We start from the raw sequence: 26,434 nt of genomic DNA on the forward strand, positions 1-26,434 counted from the left end.
GGCACAAGGATAGACAAATAAGCCAAAGGAACAGAATTCAGAGATAGACTCACAGAAATAGGAATACCTGATTTATGACAAAGGTAGTCCTATTTCTATAGGGGAAAAGATAGATATAGTCCTATCTCTATAGAATGGGAAAAGGACAGTCATCTCAATAAACACTAAGAAGTCAACTGGATATTCACATGGAAAAAAAATGAAATTTGACCCCTACCTCACAACACATACAAATACCAACTTCAGGAAAGTAGATCTAAATGGAAAAAGTAAAACAATAAAGCTACTAGAATATAACATAGGAAATATCTTCATGACCTTGGGGTAGGCAATGATTCCTATCCAGGACACAAAAAAGCAACACTATAAAGAAAAAGGTAACTGTGACCACATTAAAATTAATAACTTCTGTTCATCAAAAGGTACTATTAAAAGAGTAAAGGGCAAGGTATAAAGTGGTGGGAGACATTTACATCATGTATAACCAAACACAGGGCTGATACATAGAATATAAAAAGAATTCTTTGAAACCAACAGGAAAAAGATAGACAACCGACTAAGTTTAGCCAAGAAACTTAAACAGGCATGTCACAGAACACACACATCAGAATAACTAAAATTAAAGGGCCTGGCAGTAATAACTGGTAAGAATGTAAGAATGCAGAGCAATAGTAACCTTCATACTGCTAGTAGAACTGCAAATTGGTATAACTACTTTGGAAAATTGGTATATTTACTAAAGTTGAACACACACATATCCTATTGCTCAGTAATTCCACTCCTATGTATATACCTAAAAGAAATGTGTACATACATTTACCAAAAGTTATACATAGGAACGTTCACAGCAGCATTATGTGTATTAGCTAAAAACTGCAAACAAACCAACTGTCAACAGAAGGACACTTATAGTAATTAATAATATATAAAGCATAATTTAAAAAATATTCATAGAATGAAGCAGGACACAGTGGGTTACGCCTGTAATCCCAGCACTTTGGGAGGCTGAGGCGGGTCGATCACCTGAAGTCAGCAGTTTGAAACCAGCCTGGCCAACATGTTGAAACCCTGTCTCTACTAAAAATACAAAAAATTAGCTGGGCGTGGTGGCGCAGGCCTGTAGTTCCAGCTACTCGGGAGGCTGAGGCAGGAGAATCGCTTGAACCCAGGAGGCAGAGGTTGCAGTGAGCCGAGATCACACCACTGCACTCCAGCCTGAGCAACAGAGCAAGACTCCATCTCAAAAAAAAATATATATATATATATATGTATATATATATTCATAGAATGAAATATAACATAGCCAATAAGAATGAACTAACACCAGATATATGCAGCACCATAGATATGTCACATAAACATAATGTTGAGCAAAAAAAGCCAAAGGCAAAAGACTAAATACTGTGTGATTGCATCTATACAAAGTTCCAAAATAGGCAAAACGAATCCATGGTGCCAAATGTCAGGATGGTATTTATTTTGGGAGAGGAAAAAGAGGCTGGTGATTGGGAAGGGGCAGAGAAGGGGTTCTGAGGTGCTAGTAATGTTCTATTTATTGTCCTAGTAGTGGTTTCACCATTCTCAATTTCACCATACTATGCAATCATAGTCATGCAGTTTTATGTGTGTATGTTATACTTCAATTTTGTTTTAAAGTAAGAAATAATCAAATGTTTGATAAATGAAAGAATGAGCTTTTAAATCCAGAACAAACTGGTCAAAGATGTTAAATAGCTGAAAGTAGATAAAATGAAAACAAGCACAGGGAAAGAAAAAGACACACATGCACTTACATCTATTTCTCAGGGTGGGAATGTCTACTGTTATACAAATCTAAACGTAGCGTATCATAGGAAGGAATGAAACTAAAATGTGAGTAGAATAATTATAGCATAATTGTAGCCAGGGAGGTACTTGCTATATTGGACTAGGGAGAAAGTATGAGAAACAAAAAAAAGTGGGATACCTTATATGGAAGAGGCTTCGGGCCTTTAAAGGGAGCTTCCTGATAACATCTCAGAAGTATATCTCTTTATAGCCCTGCTCCTGAGCCATCATCTCTTACTTACCTGAACACAGGCCTCTAGTCAGCTCTCTATCAACCATCCAGGGCTCTTTTCCTTGTTCCAATAAGGAGATCACAGCTGGCTTAGAATTGGAAAGTCCTGTTCACAAGAAAAGACATGGGACATGGTTATGCTGTGGGGTCCCCAGAAATCAGATCCAGTCCCTTAGTGATCAAAGAAGAGATGCCACTACAAGAAGGACCGGAGAAAGATGGAGAAGATGAAGCTTCAGCCACAGCCCATTGGAGCTGCCCACTTCCAACTCTTCCATTCTATTTTAACTCAAACCATTCCTTAGGGAACAGGAGCAGAAATTCAGCTGATTACATGAAGCAAATAATTCACAATGGAGAAAGGAGACACTTCCAAGGGCACACTCTGAATTTTGGGGAATAGTTATCCTTACCCACTGAAACCAGGTTGCTGAAATTCTCCAACATCACTTCTTTGTATAAATTCATCTGACCAGCGTCCAGGCATTCCCATTCCTCTTGAGAGAAGTCTATGGAAACATCCCTGAACATCACCGGCCCCTGAAACAACAAACATGCTTTCACAATGAAAGGAGAAAAGAAAAAGATGGTGGTAGAGGTGGCAAGAAAGGACAGAGTAAGCAAAATTAAAGGGGGTGAATCCTATCATATCAGAAGATATACGTCCTGTGTACAAAGGGATATACAAATAGACTGGACTTTTCCAGTGATATGAAATAGCATGCATTCAGCTCAATTAGTGAGTTTCTTCCCCCTCCCCCCTTTCCCTTTATGCCCCAAGAGAGGGGAAAATGGGAGGGGCTTTCAAACACACCTTATAATACATGGAGTAAAAATTCAGAATATCAGGGGAAAAAAAAAATGAAAGTTTCTAAAAGCTTCCAGAAGAAAACACAGATCACATAAGTTTTCAGGAATCAGAATGGCAATAGACAACTTCTCAATAGCATCATTTGAAATAAGAAAAAACCAAGCAATTCCTTTAACATTATAAAGGAAAATAAATTCTGACCTAGAATTCTATAGCCAGTCAGATTACTAAGCCACTATGAAGATTAAATCAAGACAATTTTAAATCTGCAGGGTATGATGAAAGTACTTCCAATGTGGCTTTTCTTAAGAAGCTACTAGGCTACATGTTCCATCAAAACTAGGGAGTAAATTAGGAAAAAGAAAAGGTACTATATTAAGAAACTGGAAAACTAACATGAAAATGGTGATGAAAGTGCCAGTATAATTATAAAAGGCAAATCCTAGAACATCATCCAGCAGCAGACTGAGAGAACAGCATCTAGGAACAGAAGTGAGGACTATAGGAAAGACATCTCCAAAGAAAAGTAAGGAGCTAGTATGTTTCATCATGTAGAAAATATTGACAGGCAACTGACAGCAATGTTAGAGAATTTGAAAAAAATAGTGACACATACATAAAACTGGGCAAAAGAAGAAACAAGGCAATTTGCTCTGAGAAAAATACAAATTGTATTAGAATCCAGAATCTGGTGTTTTACTTGGCTCACATTGTCTGCAAGGTCCTAATGTCTGCAACAATGTCTGCAAGGTCCTAATCACAGGGATAGCAATGACTGAAAGAAAAATTATGAGCCGAGCATGGTGGCTCATGCCTGTAATCCCAGCACTTTGGGAGGCCGAGGCGGGAGGATCACCAGGTCAGGAGTTCGAGACCAGCCTGGCCAACATGATGAAACCCCGTGTCTATTTAAAATACAAAAATTAGCTGGGCATGGTGGTGCACGCCTGTAATCCTAGCTACTCGGGAGGCTGAGGTAGGAGAATCACTTGAACCTGGGAGGCGGAGGTTGCAGTGAGCCAAGATTGCGCCACTGCACTCCAGCCTGGGCAACAGAGTGAGACTCTGTCTCAAAAAAAAAAAAAAAGAAAAGAAAAGAAAAGAAAAATTGTGATATAATTCTATTGCATGGACAAAAAATGAGGACTGTGGTATGGGAAATCTCAATCCATAGTTACCTGCCTAGAAATCACTGGAAAATATGTATCAAAAAATAGCAATATAGGAATATTAATTAGAAATATAGGAAAAATGCTAAGAGAAACAGCAAAAAGAGTAGCCACCTAAGGGGAGTAGGATTGGGTAGTGGGACAATGCCCTGCCATTTTTCATGTCTTTTAACATTTCTTGAAAATTTTTTTTTTTTTTTTTTTTTGAGACGGAGTTTCGCTCTTGTTGCCCAGGTTGGAGTGCAGTGGCACAATCTCAGCTCACTGCAACCTCCACCTCCCGGGTTCAAGCGATTCTCCTCCTTCAGCCTCCCGAGTAGCTGGGATTACAGGTGCCGGTCACCACACCCAGCTAATTTTTGTATTTTTAGTAGAGACAGGGTTTCACTATGCTGGTCAGGCTGGTCTCAAACTCCTGACCTCAAGTGATCCACCTGCCTCAGCCTCCCAAAGTGCTGGGATGACAGGCGTGAACCACCACGCCTGGCCCATTTCTTGAATTTTTAAAATGCGAAATGGGTTAAACATAAATTTAAAGTATCACTTAGACAACAGCATACTTTAAGTTTCTTGGAAATTACAATTCTTATAAGACTGTCATAATTATTCCCTATTAACATAAACAAATTCAACTTTTATACTCTTATGGTAGCAGAAATTTCCACAATATAAATACTACTGAATGAATCTTTCATTTCAGACATTTTCTTAGGCAAAAATACTTTTAAGACCCTTTCCAGATATGCAGGCCCTTCCCCATACCTTGCCCTATGCATCTCTTCCATTTTGCTGTTCCTTAGTTGTATCCTTTGTAATAAAACTATAATCAGGCCGGGTGCGGTGGCTCATGCCTGTAATCCCAGCACTTTGGGAAGCCAAGGCGGGTGGATCACCTGAGGTCAGGAGTTTGTGACCAGCCTAGCCAACATGGAGAAACCCCATCTTTACTAAAAATACAAAAAATAGCCAGGTGTCGTGGCGCATGCCTGTAATCCCAGCTACTCAGGAGGCCAAGGCAGGAGAATTGCTTGAACCCGGGAGGCAGAGGTTGCAGTGAGCCGAGATTGTGCCATTGCACTCCAGCCTGGACAACAGAGTGAAACGCCATCTCAAAACCAACAAACAAAGAAACCAACAAAAAAAGTAAAACTATCATCATAAGTATAGTGCTTTCCTGAGTTCTATATGTTATTCTAATGAATTATTGAACCTGAAGGAGAGTTACGGGAACCTCTCAATTTTTGGCTAGCTAGGCAGAAGTGCAGTGCCTTAGACTTGTGGCTGGTGTCTGAAGCAGGTACAGTCTTGTGGGACTGAGTCTTTTTTTTTTTTCTTTGAGACTGAGTCTACTCCATCACCCAGGCTGGAGTGCAGTGGTGCGATCTCAGCTCCCTGCAACCTCTGCCTCCCAGGTTTAAGCAATGCTTCTGCCTCAGCCTCCTGAGTAGCTGGGACCACAGGCACACACCACCACATCCAGCTAATTTTTGTATTTTTAGTAGAGATGTGGGTTCACCATGTTGGCCAGGCTGTTCTCAAACTCCTGACCTCAAGTGATCCTCCCATCTTGGCCTCCCAAAGTCCTGGGATTATAGGCATGACCAGCTGGGACTGAGCCTCTTAAGCAATGGGGTCTATGTTAACTCTGGGTAGTGTCAGAATTCAGTTAAATTATAGGACACTCAGTTAGTGTCCCAAAAATTTTGTTTATAAAAGGACACACATTCCCAATTGATAGGAGAAATGAGGGTACTTCTCCCTCACCTTAGGACAAGCAAGGGGGCCCCTTTAGACTCCAGGGTCCAAAGCGGAATGATGAGATACTTTGGAATAATTTTTGCTGTATTCTCTGGAGCTTAGGGGGCACAAAGATTAGTACCTATTTCCCTCTTTGGACTAGATGTGGACCCAATAAAGGGACAAAGTGACCTCAACAGAGGAATGGATCACAGAATGCAGAAGTGTATGACAGATGTCATAAGTAGCCATTTCAAGAAGACATGCTGTGCATATCCCAGGAAATGCAATTAGAGGTTTCCAGCAGGGGCTTCTCTGAGAGACTCTTAATAGTGTCTCCTAACAAAGGAGTGTTGAACATCCATCAAGGCAAAAGAGATCAACACCAAAACAAGTCAAGAAAGACTTTTCTTTTCCTTACCTCCTCTTCCCTACCCCTGCTCTAATCTCATAGGATCCAGAGACTGACTTAGGCAGGAGAAATAGAAGCTCAGGGCGAGGAAATCAAGAAGCTTAATTATGTCCCTCTTTCATACTTTGCAAGCTTGAAGCAATTCTGAGCTCAGAGAAGAGGCTTTAAATGAAACTCACATATTATTACAGTGAACTAGAGGTTGTAATTAGTAAAATGAGACTAGATTTTGACTGAAAACAATCAAAGGACATCAAAGAGTGATAAAAATTATAGTCTGTACCAGTTCTTATCCAGGGCAACAAAAAAATTAACCCACAGAGAGGGTTGAGAGTAGAAATTATGAGGAAAAAGTTTTTCTTTTGCTTGCTTCATATGGAATCCTGCTTATTTCAAAATGCTGATCACAAGCAGATTTGGTTTTTCAGTTACACAGTCACATCATCTATAAAGCGATAATCTTATGCCCTCTTTTGTAATTTTTAACCTAATTTTTTTTCTTATGTAAGTGTTTTGGTTAATATCTATAAAACAATGTTAAATAACATTGGTAATGTGGTATATCCTTGTTTTACTTCTAATTTTCAAATATTTTGATGTTTCAAATATTTCCTGATTAAACATTAGATTAAGTTCTGAAAACAAATTTTATTTCTTTTAAAATTTATTGTCCCCCGGGCACAGTGGCTCATGCCTGTAATCCCAGCACTTTGGGAGGCCGAGGTGGGCAGATCACCTGAGGTTGGGAGTTCAAGACCAGCCTGACCAGCATGGAGAAACCCCGTCTCTACTAAAAATACAAAAATTAGCCGGGCGTAGTGGCGCATGCCTGTAATCCCAGCTACTCGGGAGGCTGAGGCAGGAGAATCGCTTGAACCCAGGAGGTGGAGGTTGTGGTGAGCCGAGATCATGCCATTGTGCTCCAGCCTGGGAAACAAGAGTGAAACTCTGTCCCAAAAAAAATAAAAATTTATTGTCTACTACAGTATACTACATGTCCCTAGTTATTCCCGTTAATACTGGGCAACAATCTTCTCTATAGAAATGAGAAGTGTAACTAGAGACTGATGCAAGAGGGGAAGCAGATATTCTATTTGGGCTTTGGCACAGGAGAGGGAAGACTCAGTCCTCTTTAAAAGAAATTCAGATAGAAAGGCCTTACACAAAATACTTAGTTAGACTTATTCTTATCCTGATTTTCTCTGCATCTATACCAAACACATACAATTTAAAAATTGAGAGTAGGCCCACTCAGAGTTCCAAATTTACACCTTGAGAAAACATTGTCACTATTCTGAGTCCTCTATCCTAGTATGTATCCTCTAATTTTCAGATAAAATGATTACCTGGTGAATGGATAACCTTACAATTTAGTGAGTTCCCCAAGATTAGAAGTGTTGAAACACAAACTGAATAAAGATATTTTTATTATCACTTGGAGGAAGAATCCAAAAACTCTGTAATTGCCTGCCATGCCCACTGCCCCCTCCTGAGATGAGGCAAGGTTCTTTTGTTTGCTTTGATTTCAGCTATAAGTATCAACTCTAAAAACCAAAAAGAGATAAGACACAGAAAAGAAGAAGAAATTCTAACATATGTTTAGTTAGAACCTGAGAAGGAAAGGGGGAGAGAATGATACAGGGGCTTTTTGAAGGTATAATGACTGAAGATTTTCCTGAACTAATAATAGATATCCATCCATAAATTTTAAAACTCTACAAATCCCAAGCAGACAAATAAAACACATTTATATATCTCACACTAAAATTACAGAAAGCCAAAAACAAAACAGTCAGAGGAAGACAAGGCAGATTACCATCAAGGGAGAAGAGCTAATCAAGTCTGTATGATACTGGCACAGGAATATACAAAATCAGTGGAAGAGAATAAAGAGTTCATAAATATACCCATGCACATATAGACACTAGGTATATTTGAAGACCAATGAGAACACAATAGATCTTCCAATATATGGTATTGATAAACTGGGTATTAATAAGGAGGGGGGAATCTGACTCTCACCTCATAACATATACAAAAACCAGTTGCAACTATATAAAATATCTAAACATGAAAGTGAAACTTATGGCTTTAAGCATAAATATAGGAGAGTATCTGCATGACCTTGGGACAGGGAAGGATTTATTTAAAAAGATACAAAAAGCACTAACCATAAAGAAAAAATATTGATAAACTCAGCTTTTTAAAAATTAGAACTTATCATAAAATCATCTTACAGGAAATGACGAAATAGTCCAAATAGTAGGAAAACAATCAATAAAGGACTGAGATCCAGATTACATAAATAACTCATACGAATCAATAAGAGCTATTCCAAGAGAAAAATGAGTAAAGATTTGAACTGACATGTCACAAAAGATGACTAAAAACCAATAAACATATGGAATATGTTCAATTTTATTATTAATCACGGAAACCCAAATTCAAACCTGTGGGGGTGGGCGGGTGTAAGTACAGATATATGTTCAAATGAGGATTTAAAAGTCTGGCATGTCTGATTTGTATACCATAGTTTTTGCAAACATCAAAAATGTATTTCCCAAGACCATTTGATGACATGGGAGAATATTTCTGACACTTCTTTTTGCAAAAATGTAGAACATCAAATGGTAAATGAAATAAAATTTGGTTTTTGACAAATAATGAAAATACATTAAAATATTAACACTAGTTATCTGAGTGGTCAAATTTTATTTTTTCTTGGTAATGCTGTGTTTTTGAGGTCTCTAAATTAATCATCCTTTTATTTTTAAATCAGAATAAATATTTGAGAAGAAAATTCAGCAAGCATAAGTGGAGCAACCATCCTTTTCTGTGATGGGAAAATTATAGGGACCTATAATTAAATGACATTCCTTTAAGCAAGAATTTTCAGAAGAAAAAGAGGAAACCCCAACACACCTTGGATACTGCTTGTAGAAGTTCATCATGCATTCTTTCCTCCTCTTCTGGGTGACACCTGGAGAAAGGTAAAATTGGGAGAGGGAAGAGTAACTGTGAGACACCAGGTTTTTCTTGGTACCCAGATTAGTCAAGTAAGAGTTCTTCCCCAGCCCCATTACCCACCACACATGAGGAATGGAGATCAGAGGAGAATGGGGCATTCTGTCCAATTCCAGTGGCTCAGGGGAAAGGTTGTGTTCACTGCTGTCCAGGGTTGGAATCTGACCAGACCTCAGAGAGGTTTCCTAGAGACAGAGTTCTGGAGTCACAATCGCATAGTTGACGGGACCCCATACTCATACACAGAATGCCACATACATTTAGGGATAGTCACACTTAAGGCGACATGCACGTCTCACCTGCCCACAAGGAGCCACACACGGCAACACAGTTACAATCAGATACACACCATAGGAAACACACAATTACAGCTGCACAATCGTAGGCACCCCACACTGTCGCAGAGTCACAATCACACATCACCACGGGAACACACAGCCACAACCCCCACAGTGACAGGTATCCCATATCCGCACATAAGCCGCAGTGTTATTTCCCAATTTCACAACCTCCCCTCTTTTTTTGGGGGGGTGGAGTGGGGTGGGGACAGAGTCTTGCCCTGTCGCCAGGCTGGAGTGCAGTGGTGCGATCTCGGCTCACTGCAACCTCCGCCTCCCGGGTTCAAGTGATTCTCCTGCCTCAGCCTGCGAGTAGCTGGGATTACAGGCGCGCGCCACCATGCCTAGCTAATTTTTGTATTTGTAGTAGAGATGGGGTTTCACCATGTTGGCCAGGATGGTCTCGATCTCTTGACCTCGTGATCCTCCCGCCTCGGCCTCCCAAACACAACCTCCACCTTTCAGGCCGCTCCGCCCGCAGGGGCCCAAGGCGCCAGCTCCCCATCGGTCTTCGGTATCCTCACCTAAGCCCTTTCCAGTCATCCCGGATGGGAACTTGCAGACCTGAGCCAGTTCTCCTGGGGACCAAAATATCTCACCTCCCAGATCTAAGGGTCCCGCCAGGAGTGACGAAACGTTCGAATTCCTGCGAGAAAAGTGGCAGGCCACCAGGCCCTCTGGGAAATGTAGTCCAGAGCGGGACCCACGCCGATTCCTGTCAGCTCCTCGCCTGGGCCCACCCGAAACGGCTGCTCCCTCAACTCTCAACATCCAGCCGAGCCTCGGAGTTGCGGGTCGCCGTAGCGCTGCGCAATGGAGATGAGCCTCCCGGGGAACCCGGCCCAAGCCTCACCCTCACACAGGAAAGCAGATGTGTTCTGGCCGGAAGTTGAGTGGGGCCGCGGGGCCTGCTGGGAGGTGTTGTCCTCGGAAACGTCGCTGGCGCGGAGGGATGGTTCGGCGCTTTAGGCGTCTGTTACAGACCTATCTGCGGGTCGCCTTCACCCAGCATCTCAGAAACTGCGCGCGGGATGAACATTCGGGTGTTTCCGGCAGGTGACGCTGCCGAGTCCCCGCAGCAGGGGGCGAGCAAGGGACTCGCGGTTGACGGGACACGGATCCTCTAAGGCCCAGAGTGTCCCGAGTAGCGGCAGTGGGGAGTGCTCAGAGTACGCTAATGGTGAGTGGTTGCAGTTGATGGGACAAAAAACTGTGATGGGAGTTAGTGTGGGTGTGTGGTTGTGTGTGTGAGTGTGACGGCACGAATAATCTGATGGGGTGATTGTGATATTTGGTTGCGCGGTATTATGATGAAATGTGTGATATGTGTGTGATTATGATTAAGGCTGTAGTGAGTGTGAACGTGGCGAAGTGTGCGTGATTGTAATATGTCTAGTAGTTCTTCTCTTGAGCTGGCTTTTCTGTAGCATTTGGCATAGTTGGTAACGGCTTGAAAAACACTTATTTGTTTTCTACTGATCCTCCCTCCTTGTTGGCCACTCCTCTGTAGTCTCCTTTGCTGTCTTTTTTACCCTAGTAGCCCTTGGCCCTTTGTAATTTTCCACTATTCCTTGGTGAACTTTTCAGGTTCATTATTATCTTATGACTTGCTGCTTTTATGTATATTAGTTAGCTATTGCCATGATAATAATTATATCTAAAAACCACCCCTGAACTCAATGCCATACAACAGCAAGTCCTTACTCTCCTGTTCACAGGCTTGTGCATTGACTGTGTTCAGCTGATCTAGGTGGGGCTTGGCTGAGTGGATAGGCTGCGTGACGAGTTAAGATCTGCTCCGCATGTGTTCTTTCAGGGTCTCAGGCCAAAAGGACATTTGTTGCCAGGTCATGCTCTGCTCCTGATGGGTCACCAGAGCGCAAGAGAGATTGCCTCAACCAGAGCAAGTCACATGGCTAAGCCTAAAATCAATTATGCCCACACTTGGAGAGCAAAGTTACCTCGCAAAGAGTATGAATAATAATCTATTAGAGGGTGTGAGGAATTGGACTAAAATTCCAGTCTACCACCTTAAGAAACATACCTCTTTATCCTGGTGAATGCCTTTTAGTCCGGGTTCTCTTTTGTCTGATAATATTGCTTTTCAAGTTTTATTGTATTTCTTAAGAATTTCATTTTCTAACCCCCTTGTGTCTTTATGTTTCAGATCTGTGTCTTGTAAAGAGCATATTGCTGGGCTTACATCCGTTTATCTTGTTTGACTGTTATTTTAATAGGTGAGTATAGTTCAGTGGCATTTATCATGATTGCTCATAAAAAATGTTTTATTTTCTATTACGCCTTAAACATTTTTGATTGACATATAATAGTTGCACATATATCTTTTTTTATTGTGCAAATTCACCTTATCCCTTTTTCTCCCCTAGTTTGGTTTCTGCTATTATCCTTTTATTTTTAATATGCATGCTTAACAAAACTCAACCTTAAGACTTTAAAATACTTGAACTCCAAAATATCCGCCAATTTCTGTGTTATTCTTGTCTGATATATTATTTTCTTCTAGTTTTTGTTGTTGTTGTTGTTGTTTTGTTTTGTTTTTTTTGAGACGGAGTCTCGCTCTGTCACCCAGGCTGGAGTGCAGTGGCACGGTCTCGGCTCACTGCAAACTCCGCCTCCCAAGTTCAAGCGATTCTCCTGCCTCAGCCTCCCGAGTAGCTGGGACTACAGACGCGCCACCACGCCTGGCTGATTTTTTGTATTTTTAGCAGAGACAGGGTTTCACCATGTTAGCCACCATGGTAGATCTCCTGACCTCGTGATTTGCCGACCTCAGCCTCCCAAAGTGCTGGGATTACAGGCGTAAGCCACCATGCCCAGCCTATTCTCTTCTAGTTTTAAATCCCCAAATTAGTAGTAGTAGCTCATTTATTCTATATACAGTTCGTATCCAGGAGGGGTTGGTTTCAAGACCCCCCATGGATACCAGAATCCACAGATGCTCAAGTCCCTACATCCTTCTTTATACATTAAATCATCTCTAGATTATTTGTAATACCTAATATAATGTAAATGCTATGTAAATCATTGTTACACTTTATTGTTTAGGGAATAATGAGAAAAAAATCTGTACTGTACGTGTTCAGTACAGACACAACTGTAGTAGGCCTAACTGTATTTTTTATCTGAGGCTGATTGAATCTGAGGATGCAGAACCTGTGGATAAGGAGGACCAACTGTATACATACATGTATATTTAATTGTGGTAAAATACACAACATAGAATTTACCATCTAAACCATATATAAGTGTACAGTTCAGTGGCATGAAGTACATTCACATTGTTATGGTACCGTCACCACCATCCATCCAGAGAACTCTTCTTCTTGCAAAACAGAAACCCAGTACCTATCAAACAATAACTCTGTACCCGCCCCTTTCCCCCGGCCTATGGCATCTACCATTCTACTTTCTGTCTCTGAATTTGACTATTCTAAATACTTCATATAAGCAGAATCATATGTTGTTTGTCCTTTTGTGACCCTGATTTAACTTAGCATAATGTCCTCAAGATTCATCCATGTTAGCATGTATTGGAATTTCCTCCTTTTTTAAGGCCGAATGATAAGTATGTCATATATGGATAAATATTTTGTTTATCAATTTATTCATCATTGGACACTTGGGCTGCTTCTACCTTTTGGCAATTGCAAGTGACACTGCTACAAACATGGGTATACAACTATCTGAGTCCCTGCTTTCAGTTTTTTATATATACATGTGGTAATGTCTGTTTTTAATCTTTGATTGTCATAGTGTTTTCGATAATGACTGAACCATTTTATCAGCATATTTTTGAGCACCTACTATGAATATCAAAAACAGACAAAAATAAGTCCTTGTTTTCATGGAATTTATGTTGAGGGGGGTGGGTGGACAGTATATATAACTAAATTATAGTCATGTGCCATATATGTATGGACTATATACATATATGACAGTGGTCCTGTAAGACAGTGGTCCTCAGCCTTTTTGGCACCAGGGAGTGGTTTTGTGGAAGACAATTTTTCCAGGGACTGGGGGGTGGGAGGGTTATGGTTTCAGGATGAAACTGTTGTCCCTCAAATCATCAGGCATTAGAGTCCTATAAGGAGCAAGCAACCTATATCCCTCTCATGCACAGTTCAAAAGAGGGTTCACACTCCTGTAAGGCTGTAATGCCACCACTGATCTGATAGAAGGTGGAGCTCAGGTGGTAATACTCACTCACCTGCTGCTCACTTCCTGCTGTGTGGCCTGGTTCCTAACCAGGAACCAGTACTGTACCAGTACCGGTACGTGGCCCAGGGGTTGAGGACCCCTGCTGTAAGATTATAATGGAGCTGAAAAATTCCTGTCACCTAGTGACTTTCTAGCCAATATAACACTGTAGCACAATACCATTACTCATGTGTTTGCAGTGATGCTGCTGCAAACAAACCTACTCTGCTGCCAGTCATATAAAAGTATAACATAAAATTATGTACAGTACATAATACTTGGTAATGATAATAAATATGTTACTGGTTCATGTGCTTACTATACTATACTTTTTATCATTACTTTGGAGCATATGCCTATTTATTTAAAAAAAGTTAACTGTAAAACAGCCTCAGGTCCTTCAGGAGGTATTCCAGAAGAAGGCATTGTTGTCATAGAATGTGATAGCTCTGTGTGTGTTATTGTCCCTGAAGATCTTCCAGTGGGGCCAGATGTGGAGGTGAAAGCCAGTACCAATGATCCTGGACACTGTGTAGGCCTAGGCTAATGGGTGTTTGTGTCTTAATTTTTAACAAGAAAGTTTAAAAAGTTAAAAAAAATTTTTTTAAGAAGATAGCTTATAGAATAAGGATATAAAGAAAAAATATTTTTGTACAGCTGTACAATGCATTTTAAGCTATGTGCTACTACAAGAGTCAAAAAGTTTTAAAAAATTGAAAAGCTGGCTGGACGCAGTGGCTCACCCCTATAATCCCAGCACTTTGGGAGGCCGAGGCGGGTGGATTACAGGAGGTCGAGAGTTAGAGACCAGGCTGACCAACATGGTGAAACCCCGTCTCTACTAAAAATACAAAAATTAGCTGGGCGTGGTGGCAGACACCTGTAATCCCAGCTACTTGGGAGGCTGAGGCAGGAGAATCACTTGAACCCAGGAGGCTTAGGTTGCAGTTAGCCAAGATGGTGCCTTTACTCCAGCCTGGGTGACAGAATGAGACTCCATCTAAAAAAAAAAAAAATGAAAAGCTTATAAAGGAACAAAGTTATAGTAAGCTAAGGCTAATTCAACAATTTGAAGAAATAAAAATTTTATAAATTTAGTGTAGCCTAGGTGTACAGTGTTTATGAAGTCTACAGTAGTGTACAGTAGTGTCCTAGGCCATTGCGTTCACTCGCCACTCACTCACTCAGAGCAACTTCCAGTTCTGCAAGTTTCATTCATGGTAAGTGCCCTTTACCAGTGTACCATTTTTTATCTTTTATACTATATTTTTACCATTTCTCTCCTGTGTTTAGATATGTTTAGATATACAAACACCTACCTTTGTATTGCAGTTGTCTACAGTATTCAGTACAGTAACATGCCATACAGGTTCGTAGCCTAGGAGCAATAGGCTATACCATATAGCATAGGTGGGTACATCCACATTTGTGTAAGTACACTTATATTTGCACAATGATGAAATTGCCTAATGACACATTTCTCAGAGCATATCTCTCTTGCAAAGTGATGCGTGACTGTATATATTAATAGTTTGTTAGAAAGTGATCACTGTCGGCCGAGCTTGGTGGCTTATGCCTGTAATCCCAGCACTTTGAGAGGCTGAGGCCGGCTGATCACCTGAGGTCAGGAGTTCAAGAACAGCCTGACCAACATGGAGAAATCCCATCTCTACTAAAAATACAAAATTAGCCGGGCGTGGTGGCGCATGCCTGTAATCCCAGCTACTCAGGAGGCTGAGGCAGGAGAATCACTTAAACCCAGGAGGCGGAGGTTGCAGTGAACTGAGATTGTGCCATTGCACTCCAGCCTGGGCAACAAGAGCGAAACTCCATCCAAAAAAAAAAAAAGAAAGAAAGTGATCACTGTCATGAAAAAAAAAGTGAGCGTGTGAGGGGTATTAGGAGGATATCTCAAGCATAGCACTTCTCAAAACTTATTATAACTGAATGTTTTCTGTTTTATTTGTTCTATCATACAGGGCAAAAATTAGTCTACTTTGTTACATATATTTTTTTTTGCCCTTTACCTAATAAAGACTCATAGCAGCTGCTAAATTAATATATTTTAAAGTCATTTCATATATTCATCCAATATTATTGTGACATGAGTATAATTGTCATTTCAGATGAAGAATCTTGGAATTCTAAATTGCAATTGTCCCTTAACTCAGTTGCCAAGATAATACAGAAATGGAATGGAATAGCTGGTCTTTGAATGAAACTCTCTTTTATGCCAAATTTGGGGTTGCTGCAAATCTGGGTGTTTTTTGACTCAGGTTTGTATCTGTCATCTCATCGAGCATACACCTTTAGACACATAGAAGATATCTGAAGAACAGATAGGTAAACATCACTTGGTTTACGCCTCTGGTCAGTGTGTCCAGAGTGTATGAATTACAAATAAGGAAGATTAGTGTTTGAGGCTGTATTATCTATTAGTGTGTAACAAATTACCTCAAAAACTAGTGACTTAAACAACAATAAACATTATCTCACAGTTTCTGTGGGAAGTGTCTTCACTGGGTATTTGGGCTTGGGTATCTCATGAAGTTGCAGTCAAGATGTCAGCCGGGCTGCAGTCATCAGAAGGCTGGGCTGGGGCTGGAGGATTCACTTCCAAGATAGCTGGCTTCCAAGTTAGTGTTAGCTGTCAGCAGGAGGCCTCTCCCTAGGGCTGGTTGAGTGTTGTCATGGTATGGCAGCTGGCTTCCCTCAACATCCATGATCCAAATGTGCAAGACAGAAGCCCTAATGTCTTTTATAACCTAACCTTAGAAGTCACACACCATCATTTCTGCAATATCCTATTGGTTATGCAGGTCAAAGGTACTCATGGTGGGAGGGATCTACAAAGGCATGAATACCAGAAGACGGTGGTCACTGGGGGCCATCTTGGAAGCTGGTTATCACAGGGAGCCAGTGAGAAGGCACCAGGTAAATTAGATTTATATCCTAATCCACAGGTCCTGGTTCCACAAGGATAAAACACATCTGCAGTGCAAATAGAAGTCTGAGGAACAGGTGTCTTATCATGGAAGGAGACCTGACCTGAGACCTGCCTTAGAGGCTGGAGAGTCCTGAAAGAGAGTGGACCCTGGAGTTGCTGGAGCTTGTCTTGACCCTTCTGCCCAGAGCAGGCAGGGTCTGAATGACATCTCAATCTTCAGTGATCAGCAATAGCTGTGTGACAATGGAGCGTTTGAGCCACATGATGGAAAGGAAAGGTGAGGTGGCTCATAGGTGGACAGAGCTTAGGAGAGAAAGGCTCTACATTTGGGGACAGTGAAAATAAATTCATTACTCCTACTGAGAAAGGTCACGTGTGTTAATTGACTAGGCAGGGGAGACATTTGTTTTTAATCATATTCATTTGACTCTTTGATTTTTTAAAATAAATTTTGAAATGCAATTTTTATTTCTTAAAGAGTATATTTAAGTATATCTTTAAATGCTGTACTATAACATAAACAAAAGCTTCCTATTCCATCCATCCTGGTTCCCTGTTCCCGTTCCTGAAAGGCAACCACTTTGAACATTTTTGTCTCAATATTCTGGTATTCACCTCCTTTTTTCTAAATAACATTCTTACACTGCTAGTGCTTCATTTCTCAGTTTTAGATATTTCCTGTTGATTTTTGATAATGAAGTTAAGGATTTAGCTCTCTCACTACCTAACCCCTTCCGTTTCATCTCCACCCCAACAAACTCTTCTCCTTGCCCTTCTTTCTAATAATGGTATTATTTTTTGGAGGTTGAAGGTTGACCAGATGTCAGGATCCGTAAGCATTTTCTTTTGGGCTAGTCAGTTTCCCCAGCAAAAAGTCCTAGATTTTGCTTGAGAAGTACAAGCCAGAACTTCTGCTTTTTGGGAGACAAAGGAAGGAAGTGAGCATGTTGGACACCTCATCTTGCAATATGAGAACTTTAATTCTTTTCTCTCTGCATTGCTTCAACCCCACCTTTATCTGCATCTGGTATGCCTGAAATTCAGAGCTTGTCTCATTCAGTGTATCTAGAGAAATAATCTTTAATTTTTTTCTGTTGCCAATGTGAGGGAAATGTGACTATGCCATGTTGGGTGAAAGAAAACATCAGGTGGTTTTAACATCTTTTTATGACATGTTACATTCGGTTTTATGTTTTTCAGCCCTACTCCCAAACTTTAGTCCACAGAAGTAATTAGTAGCTCCATTCCTGAACCTTTCTAGGGTCTTGTCATGGCTTCCCCACCCTCCTCCCACCTTCACTTAAGCTTCAGCTTTCTCTGGTTAAGTTAGATACCACTCATTTGTCTGCTCTCTAGCTTCCCACATTTTGTTGACAGCTCCTATCTGTGGAAATCTTCTATATTCTTTGTCCTTATGAGTTTTAGCCTCCTTTTTTCCTTTATTAACATTATGATTGGTTTGGGAGAGAGTGGAAATATTAATAAATGCAGGTATTCAGGCTTTTATTTTTAACCGAAATGCCCTGAATTTTTTAGGGTAAAAAATAAATCAAGTTTTTAAAAAATGTCATTAGAATCATGACTGTATTGCATTCTATCATATGAATGTTCCACATTACCTATAGCCAGTCTCTGATGAAGGTTTTTTTCTAAATTATTTTTTTTTGTGGGGAGACAGAGTCTCGCTCTGTTGCCCAGTCTGGAGTGCAGTGGTGTGATCTCGGCTCACTGCAACCTGCGCTTTCCGGGTTCAAGCGATTCTCCTGCCTCAGCCTCCCAAGTAGCTGGGACTACAGGCACGCGCCACCACGCCCAGCGAATTTTTATATTTTTAGTAGAGACGGGGTTTTGCCATATTGGCCAAGCTGGTCTCGAACTCCTGACCTCGTGATCCGCCTGCCTTGGCCTCCCAAAGTGCTGGGATTACAGGCGTGAGCCACCACACCTGGCCCTAAATTTTTTATGGTTAAAAAATAACACTTTAGGCCAGGCGCGGTGGCTCACGCCTGTAATCCCAGCACTTTGGGAGGCCGAGGCAAATGGATCCCTTGAGGTCAGGAGTTCGAAACCAGCCTGGCCAACATGGTGAAACCCCTTCTCTACTAAAAATACAAAAAAGTTAGCCAGGCATGGTGGTGGATGCCTATAATCCCAGCTACTTGGGAGGCTGAGGCAGGAGAATCGCTTGAACCTGGGAGGCAGAGGTTGCAGTAAGCAGAGATCAGGCCACTGCACTCCAGCCTGGACGGCAGAGTGAGACTCCATCTCAAAAAAAAAAAAAGAAAAAAAAACATTTTAAAGATCATCCCAATCTTTAAATTTTTGGGGTAACTATTATTATGTACTTAAGATAAACTTCCTGTTAGAAATAAAACAGCAAGATTCTAGGGAGATAAAATATTGCCAATAGATTCATTGGGCACTGCATACTTAGCCCTCCATAAATCCCCATCAGACCCCATATGATTAAATTAGCCATCTGTGTCCATTTCAGTGTCTATAGCTAGATGGCAGTTAACATTTCTTATTGCTTCAAGGATCATTCATCTGTAGAGGGTCTTATAGCTACCTGGTACTGAAGATTTCTATATTCCTTTGTCTGAAACTTTGAAGCAAATCTGTTTCGTTTCTCTTCCCTCAGCTTGGTGTTCTCAAGAGTCTGCCCTTTCCGAGGAAGAAGAGGATACAACCAGGCCTCTTGTACGTCTTAAGCATTTATTTGTTTCCTGCATTATTTTGCAGTGCAGTTACAGTGGGTTCTTGTAACCTACCAATGTGTTGGAAAAAATAAATTGATGAAAATCAAAGTGAGAAAAAATACAGATAGAAAATCAGAACCTGGGGAAATTTGAGATATGGCTATGCAGAAGCAGGTACATACAGAATTATTAAAGTTGAGTTCAAATTTAAATATGATCTGGACAGTCAAAGCAAACTGGGACACTTAAGTTTATTCTGTAAGTCCATAAGTTGCACCATTTATGAGGAAAAACTTACAATTATTTAAGTAAAAGGCTTTTAATTGGCACCTTGTTCAAAAAGAAACTCTAAAATATAGTTGGACTTCTGTATCTGTAGATTCTGCATCCATAGATTCAACCAACTGCAAATCAAAAATACTTGAAAAAAAATGGGTGGTTGTATCTGTACTGAACATGTACAGACTTTTTTCTTGTCATTTTCTAAACAACATAGTGTAACAACTATTTACATAGAAATCACATTATATTAGGTTTTATAAGTAATCTAGGGACGATTTAAAGTATACGGGAGGACATACATTGGTTACGTACAAATCCTACACCATTTTATATAAGGGACTTGAGCATCTGTGGATTTTGGTATCCGTGGGGGGTCCTGGAACCAATTCTCCATGGTTTCCTAGGGACGACTGTAATTTCTTAATTCTTACAATTTTTAGCTTAGCTTTTAGAAGTTGGTCTTGGCCAAACTTCAAAAATTTAAATTACCTGGAAGAGTAAGTGGAACACATATCTTTCAAATGATCCTACGTATATATTTTCTTCAATTGAGTTTTTAATCCAAGTTGAGCTAAATTATACTAATATTCTATGGCAAAGTCTTATAGTTCTGATATCCATAGCTTTTCACATCTTTTTTATGGTCTCAGAAGATATAGTCTTCATCCTCATCTTACAAAATTACATACTCTCTGCTCTTGATTCTTTTTGTTTCCACCTCTGAAGTCACTCACACACCTATATTTTGAATGTTTTCTGCTTAACTGCCTCTTTTTCTTCAGCTTATGTCTTTCACATCATGAAACATACACACATACTTCTTTTGACCATATGATCATATGGCTCATCCAGTTACTTCTGTTGGCGCGGTGGCCCTAGACAAACCTCTCTGGCCCTCGACAGGCTTGAGTTTAAATCTTGGCTCAGTGACTTATGAAGTGCATGACTGTGGACAAGTTTCTTAATCTTTTTGTGACTCAGTTACATCATCTGTAAGTCTGTAAATGGGGATAATAATGGTATTTATCCCACAGGAATGCTGGGAGGGTTAAATACATGTAACAAGTACCCCATAAATGATAGGCATTGTTATTTTTTTCTCAAATATTTTTGGTCTGCCATTGGTTGAATCCATGGATATTGAACCCACAGATATGGAGAACCAACTGTTACAGCTTTATTGAGTTCTTACTACGTGCCAGGTGTATTGTGCTTTACATAGCTTATTTCATGTAATTATTATCAGATGTCTATGAAGTACATATTATTTAAATTTTTTAAGATAAGGGAAACGAAGCACAGAGGTTAAGAAGCTTACATAACATCGTGCATCAATGTGCCATAAACCCAGGATTCAAATCCATACAGTCTGACTCTAGGGCCCACACTCTACGATACTGTACAGATGGAGGCTCATTATGAGTGAAGAAATACAAAAGCCAATTACCCATTCATATTGTTTGTCTATTTTGTAATAATAGTTTTTTCTGTATTCAAAATTAGAATATTTTAAGAATGTCTATTTCAGTATTAGGACTTAGGATTTATGCAGCTACCTTCTCCCAATCTGTCATTTTTATGTTATTTATTTTTTGTTGTATAGACATTGAAGTTTGGATAGTTACATTTAGTGTATGATAAATATGTATACATAATAGAATTCAGTCAAAATATGCAACTATTAATATTTAGTAGTCTTTTTTCATGAGTTGCCAATGTTGATCTTTTCTAAGATATCTTTCCTAATTAATATTAGATCATAGAGATAATCTCTTTTCAAAGCATTGTTTTCCATATTTAGTCTTTAATCCAACTGGATTATAATATTGTAATTGGTTTGAGATAGGAATTTACTGATAATTCTATTAGTAGAATTATCTTTGCATGTAGAAGACCAGTTGTTCCAACACCGTTTATTAAGTAGATCTTTCCTTTGTGATGCCACCTTTACTGTATACATACATGATGGTTTCTAGGCTTTTACTTTTTCTGTAATCTATTTGTCTACATTTATATCAGTACCGTACTTTGTGTGTGTGTGTTTTACATTGGTTTAATTATAATTACTTTATATGGGCAATGATTTCACCACTTCTTTATGCACACACATTATTCTTAGTTTTTCAAAAATTTTTCAGTTACTTTGGGACCTCTGGGCTTCCATTTGAATTTTAGAATTAGTTTGTCTAGTTCTAGGAAGAAATCCTATTGGGGATTTCCATTGAATTGCACAACTAGTTGGAGAAGAATTAAGCAAAAAATGCATACATATAAAAAATATATAAATATATATATATAAAGATATACGTGTGTGTGTATATATATATATATATATATATATTTTTTTTTTTTTTTTTTTTTTTGGTGATGAAGTCTTGCTTTGTTGCCCAGGGTGGAGTGCAGTGACACGATCTTGGCTCACTGCAACCTCCACCTCCCGGGTTTAAGTGATTCTCATGCCTCAGCCTCCCAAGCAGCTGGGATTACAGGGGTACACCACCATGCCTGGCTAAGTTTTTGCATTTTTAGTAGAGATAGGGTTTCGCCATGTTGGCCAGGCTGACCTCAAGTGATTCTGACCTCAAGTGATCCACCTGCCTCAGCCTCCCAAAGTGCTAGGATTACAGGCATGAGCCATGGCACCTGTCCTGAAAGATATTTTCTGTCACAATTAAAGATGTTTCCATTTAAGGGAATCTACTAATATAAATTATTATATTCAAGAGAAAAACAATCAGATCTATAGAGCTGAAAATTTTTTTAACTCAGAACCTGTGATTTCAAAAGGACCTATTTATAAAGTAAAAGTAAAAGAACATTTTCTTATGATATTTTAAGAAATTATTCACACGCATACAACACATATATATGTGCAGATAATAAGCTAAAAGCTAGTACCATGTTTACTTGTAAAAATTAGGCACTTTCCTACTAGTCAGGAACACAACCAGCTTGCCAGTGCTACCACATTTATCTACTACAATTTTGTATGCCTAGACATAAGTAAGGGGAGGGAAATGAAGTAAAAAGCGGGATGGTGCATTCAAAATTATGATATCTAAGTGATACAATTATGTTTTTAGGCAACAGAACAGAAACACGAGAATGATTGAAATATGGACACAAAATTAATATACAAAAATCAATACCATTTTTCTCTATAAACCACACCATCAAAAATGAAATGGAAGAATGATGCTCAGGCTAGAAAAAAACCCGAAAGAAAAAAATAAATGTATGTGGTGTACATGGGAGAATGAAACCTTCAAATTATTACTGAGATAGAGGATTTGAACAAATTTTTTAAATACCCTTTTTTGGATAAGATCCATCATTATTAAATTAATATAAATTGTCTTTAACCTACATAGATTTATCAGAATCTCAATAACAATTCTCAGTTATTTTTCTTAGAATTAGACAAGTTTATTTGAGCCGAGTCTAGAATACATTTGAAAAATAAAAACATGCAGAATGGCCAGGAAAAGTATAAAAGAATGTCATGTGCCATGCTCTAAGTTTTTAAAAGAAGAATATTTGTTTAATGCTTACGTAACTTTAGGGAAAAAAAAATTTTATAAAAAGTTGCCAGTCAACATATACACCCAGAACTGACTTGTAGGTATCTTTATTCCCTCACTGTAAACTTTGTTATTTTTAAAAATTATATTCTATTATGTATCTTAAAAGTGAAGAAAGCGAGGCATGGTGGCTCACACCTGTAATCCCAGCATTTTAGGAGGCCACAGCAGGAGGATCACTTGAGGCCAGGAGTTTGAGACCAGCTGGATCAATACAGCAAGACCCAGTCTTTACAAAAAATTTTTAAAAATTAGCTGGGTGTGGCCAGGCGTGGTGGCTCACGCCTGTAATCCCAGCACTTTGGGAGGCTGAGGCGGGTGAATCATGAGGTCAGAAGATCGAGAGCATTCTGGCTGACATGTTGAAACCCCGTTTCTACTAAAAATACCAAAAATTATCCGGGTGTGGTCGTACACGCCTGTAGTCCCAGCTACTTGGGAGGCTGAGGCAGGAGAATCACTTGTACCCAGGAGGCAGAGGTTGCAGTGAGCCGAGATCGCACCATTGCACTCCAGCCTGGGCGACAGAGGAAGACTCCGTCTCAAAAAAAAAAAAAAAAAAAAAAAAATTAGCTAGGTTTGCTGGCTCACATGTGTAGTCCCAGCTACTCAGGAGGCTGAGGCAGGAGGATTGCTTGAGCTCAGCAGTGAGTCTTCAGTGAGCTATGATTGTGGCACTGCTCCAGCTTAGGTGACAGAGCGAGACCCAGTTTCAAAGAAAAAAAAAAGTGAAGGAGAGGAATGCTGTGGTACCAGCAAGAACATTGGAAATGTTAGTGCCTCTTGCCAGGGGCAGAAGCGTATTCTTGGTTTTTTTTTGGTTCTGTTTGACAGGAGAAGGAATAAAACTTAATGACATGAACTGTGAATTTATGTTTTTTAAGGTTCAAACCCCTATGTTTCTTGCTATTAATACTGAATTTCTTAACATTTGTATGTGAAGAGAATCAACATCTTGGGAAAATAGACCCTATTGTAAAGACTGACTCATCATTTTATACAGTCAAAAATTAAAGCATATTTTACTTCTTGGTATTTTGTTACTTATGGCTTTTGTCAGGGATGCAATTTCTTTTTTTTTTTTGAGACAGAGTCTCGCTCTGTCACCCAGGCTGGAGTGCAATGGCACAATCTTGGCTGACTGCAAGCTCCGCCTCCCAGGTTCACGCCATTCTCCTGCCTCAGCCTCCCGAGTCGCTGGGACTACAGACGCTCGCCACCACACCCGGCTAATTTTTTGTATCTTTAGTAGAGATGGGGTTTCACCATGTTAGCCAGGATGGTCTCGATCTCCTGACCTCGTGATCCGCCCGCCTCGGCCTCTCAAAGTGCTGGGATTACAGGCATGAGCCACCGCGCCCGGCCAGGGGTGCAATCTTTTTATATGCGATTTATGCTAAGTTACTAGAGTTGGTGGGAAAATGTTTTTGTGCTGATTTGTTAGCACTACTTTAAAAAATGTTTTCTCTTTTTGTAGTTTTCCCCTATCTTTGTTGTGGTATATATTCCAGAGGGATTATCTATTTCTGAAACATTCATCAGTTGATTATCGTGTCAAGCTCTGTTCTGAGTCACATTTACTGTGTTATTTAGTCTTCACATCAACCCTTTAAGGAGAATTCCACTTTATAGATGAGGAAACTGAGACTCAAGTTTGGCTATTTGTCAAGGTAACACAATTAGTAAATTTTGAAGCCAGAGTTTGAACCCATAACGTTGGATACCACAGCCTATTAACTGGTAAAAAATATCTAAACCCAGCTCCGTTTTGAAAGTTTATTATTTCAGCATCTTTTTTCAGTCAGAAATGTGTCAGTCACATGTCTGTTCAGCCTTTCTGCTGCTTTTGTGAATAGAAAACAGGCGTTCATTCTTATCCTTGGGGTCTGCAGGTTAACTATGTGGGCATCTCTGCTTTGGGCTGCAGATCAGCTGGCCTTGGCTTAGGCTCCACAGTGGGCTTCTGTCTGCTCTGCATATATTCATTCTGAGTTTCAGCTGAAATGGCACAGCTTCCTGGGCCAAGGTCTTCATTTGCTGTCTCACTGGAGCACATGAGCCAAGGTAAAGGGTGTAAGCAAATTTCAGGCCTTTGCTCACATCATGTTTACTGACATTCCTTTTGCCCCAACAAAGGGCTCAGACAAGGCCCACATTAGTAGATGGGACATTAGTACAGGCAGGAAGTGAAGACTCGCTGAATAATCAATTTATCACAGTAATATTTTCTAATGGAATTATTTTTTGTTGAGTTTGTTTTTGAGACCAGGACTTGCTGTGTTGCCCAGGCTGGAGTACAGTGGCATGAACTGGGCTCAGGTGATCCTCCCGCCTCAGCCTCCCGAGTAGCTAGATGATAGGCATGTGCCATCATGCCTGGCTAATTTTTTTATTTTTTATTTTTCGTAGAGATGGAGTCTCACTATGTTACCAAGGCTGTTCTCGAACTCCTGGCCTCAAGCAGTCCTCCTGCCTCAGCCTCCCAAAGTGCTACGATTATAGGTGTGAGCTACTATTCCCAGCTTCACTGAGATTTTTTAAACTTTAAACATATTGAAATATAGTCTTATAACTTAAAAAAATGTTATTAACATATAAGTCACATACTATAAAATTAGCCCATTTAAAGTATACAAGTGAGTGGTTTTTAGTGTATTCACAGAGTTGTGCAACCATCACCATAATCAATGTTAGAACATTTTCATCACCCTGAAAAGAAACCCTTTACCTGTTAGCTTTCACTTCCTGTTTTCCCTCAAGGCTCTGATGTAGGCAAGAATAAATGATTTCTATCTCTATGGATTTGCCTATTTTGGACATTTAATGTAAATTGAGTCATATGATAAACTGTTATCCTTTGTGATGCCTTTCGCTTAGCATTATGTTTTCAAGTTTCATGCGTTTTGTAGCTTGTACGAGTACTTTTTATTTCTGAATAATATTCTCTTGTAGGGATATACCACATTTTCTTTATTCATTGATTAATGGAAATTTGATTCATTTCCCCTTTTAGGCTATTATGAATTATGCTGATAAGAACATTGATGTACAAGTTTTTATGTGGTCATATGTTTTCACTTCTCTTAAGTTTGTACATAGAAATGAAATTGCTAGATCATATGGCAACTCTATGCTTAACCTTTTAAAGAATTGCCCC

General features: G+C 39.8%; 2 protein-coding genes across 11 annotated transcripts in view; one reads left to right on the plus strand and one right to left on the minus strand.

The window, feature by feature from the left end:
• Positions 1-10,321, minus strand: part of ZNF829 (zinc finger protein 829) — a 28,036-nt gene extending 17,715 nt beyond the window's left edge. The window contains exons 1-5 of one of the 3 annotated variants that reach the window (XM_008960811.5): positions 9,935-10,321; positions 9,276-9,397; positions 9,111-9,168; positions 2,473-2,599; positions 2,070-2,165 (exon numbers count right to left, since the gene is read on the minus strand). In XM_008960811.5, the coding sequence (XP_008959059.1) occupies positions 2,070-2,165; positions 2,473-2,599; positions 9,111-9,168; positions 9,276-9,397; positions 9,935-10,321 (790 nt within the window). The remainder of the gene's footprint in view (positions 1-2,069; positions 2,166-2,472; positions 2,600-9,110; positions 9,169-9,275; positions 9,398-9,934) is intronic. The other 2 variants (XM_003808754.6, XM_008960812.5) reach the window with 2 other exon arrangements.
• Positions 10,237-26,434, plus strand: part of ZNF568 (zinc finger protein 568) — a 63,668-nt gene continuing 47,470 nt past the window's right edge. For 3 of the 8 annotated variants that reach the window (XM_063600209.1, XM_063600210.1, XM_063600211.1), the window contains exons 1-5: positions 10,652-10,730; positions 11,718-11,787; positions 15,895-16,044; positions 16,732-16,992; positions 19,357-19,415. In XM_063600209.1, coding sequence (XP_063456279.1) covers positions 16,917-16,992; positions 19,357-19,415 — 135 coding nt within the window. In that variant the 5' untranslated portion in view covers positions 10,652-10,730; positions 11,718-11,787; positions 15,895-16,044; positions 16,732-16,916. Of the gene's footprint in view, positions 10,731-11,717; positions 11,788-15,894; positions 16,045-16,731; positions 16,993-19,356; positions 19,416-26,434 lie in introns of all 8 variants that reach the window. The other 5 variants (XM_014342646.4, XM_034945300.3, XM_063600212.1 and 2 more) reach the window with 5 other exon arrangements.

The sequence above is a fragment of the Pan paniscus genome, chromosome 20, assembly GCF_029289425.2.
Source record: "Pan paniscus chromosome 20, NHGRI_mPanPan1-v2.0_pri, whole genome shotgun sequence".
NCBI classification, from domain to species: domain Eukaryota; kingdom Metazoa; phylum Chordata; class Mammalia; order Primates; family Hominidae; genus Pan; species Pan paniscus.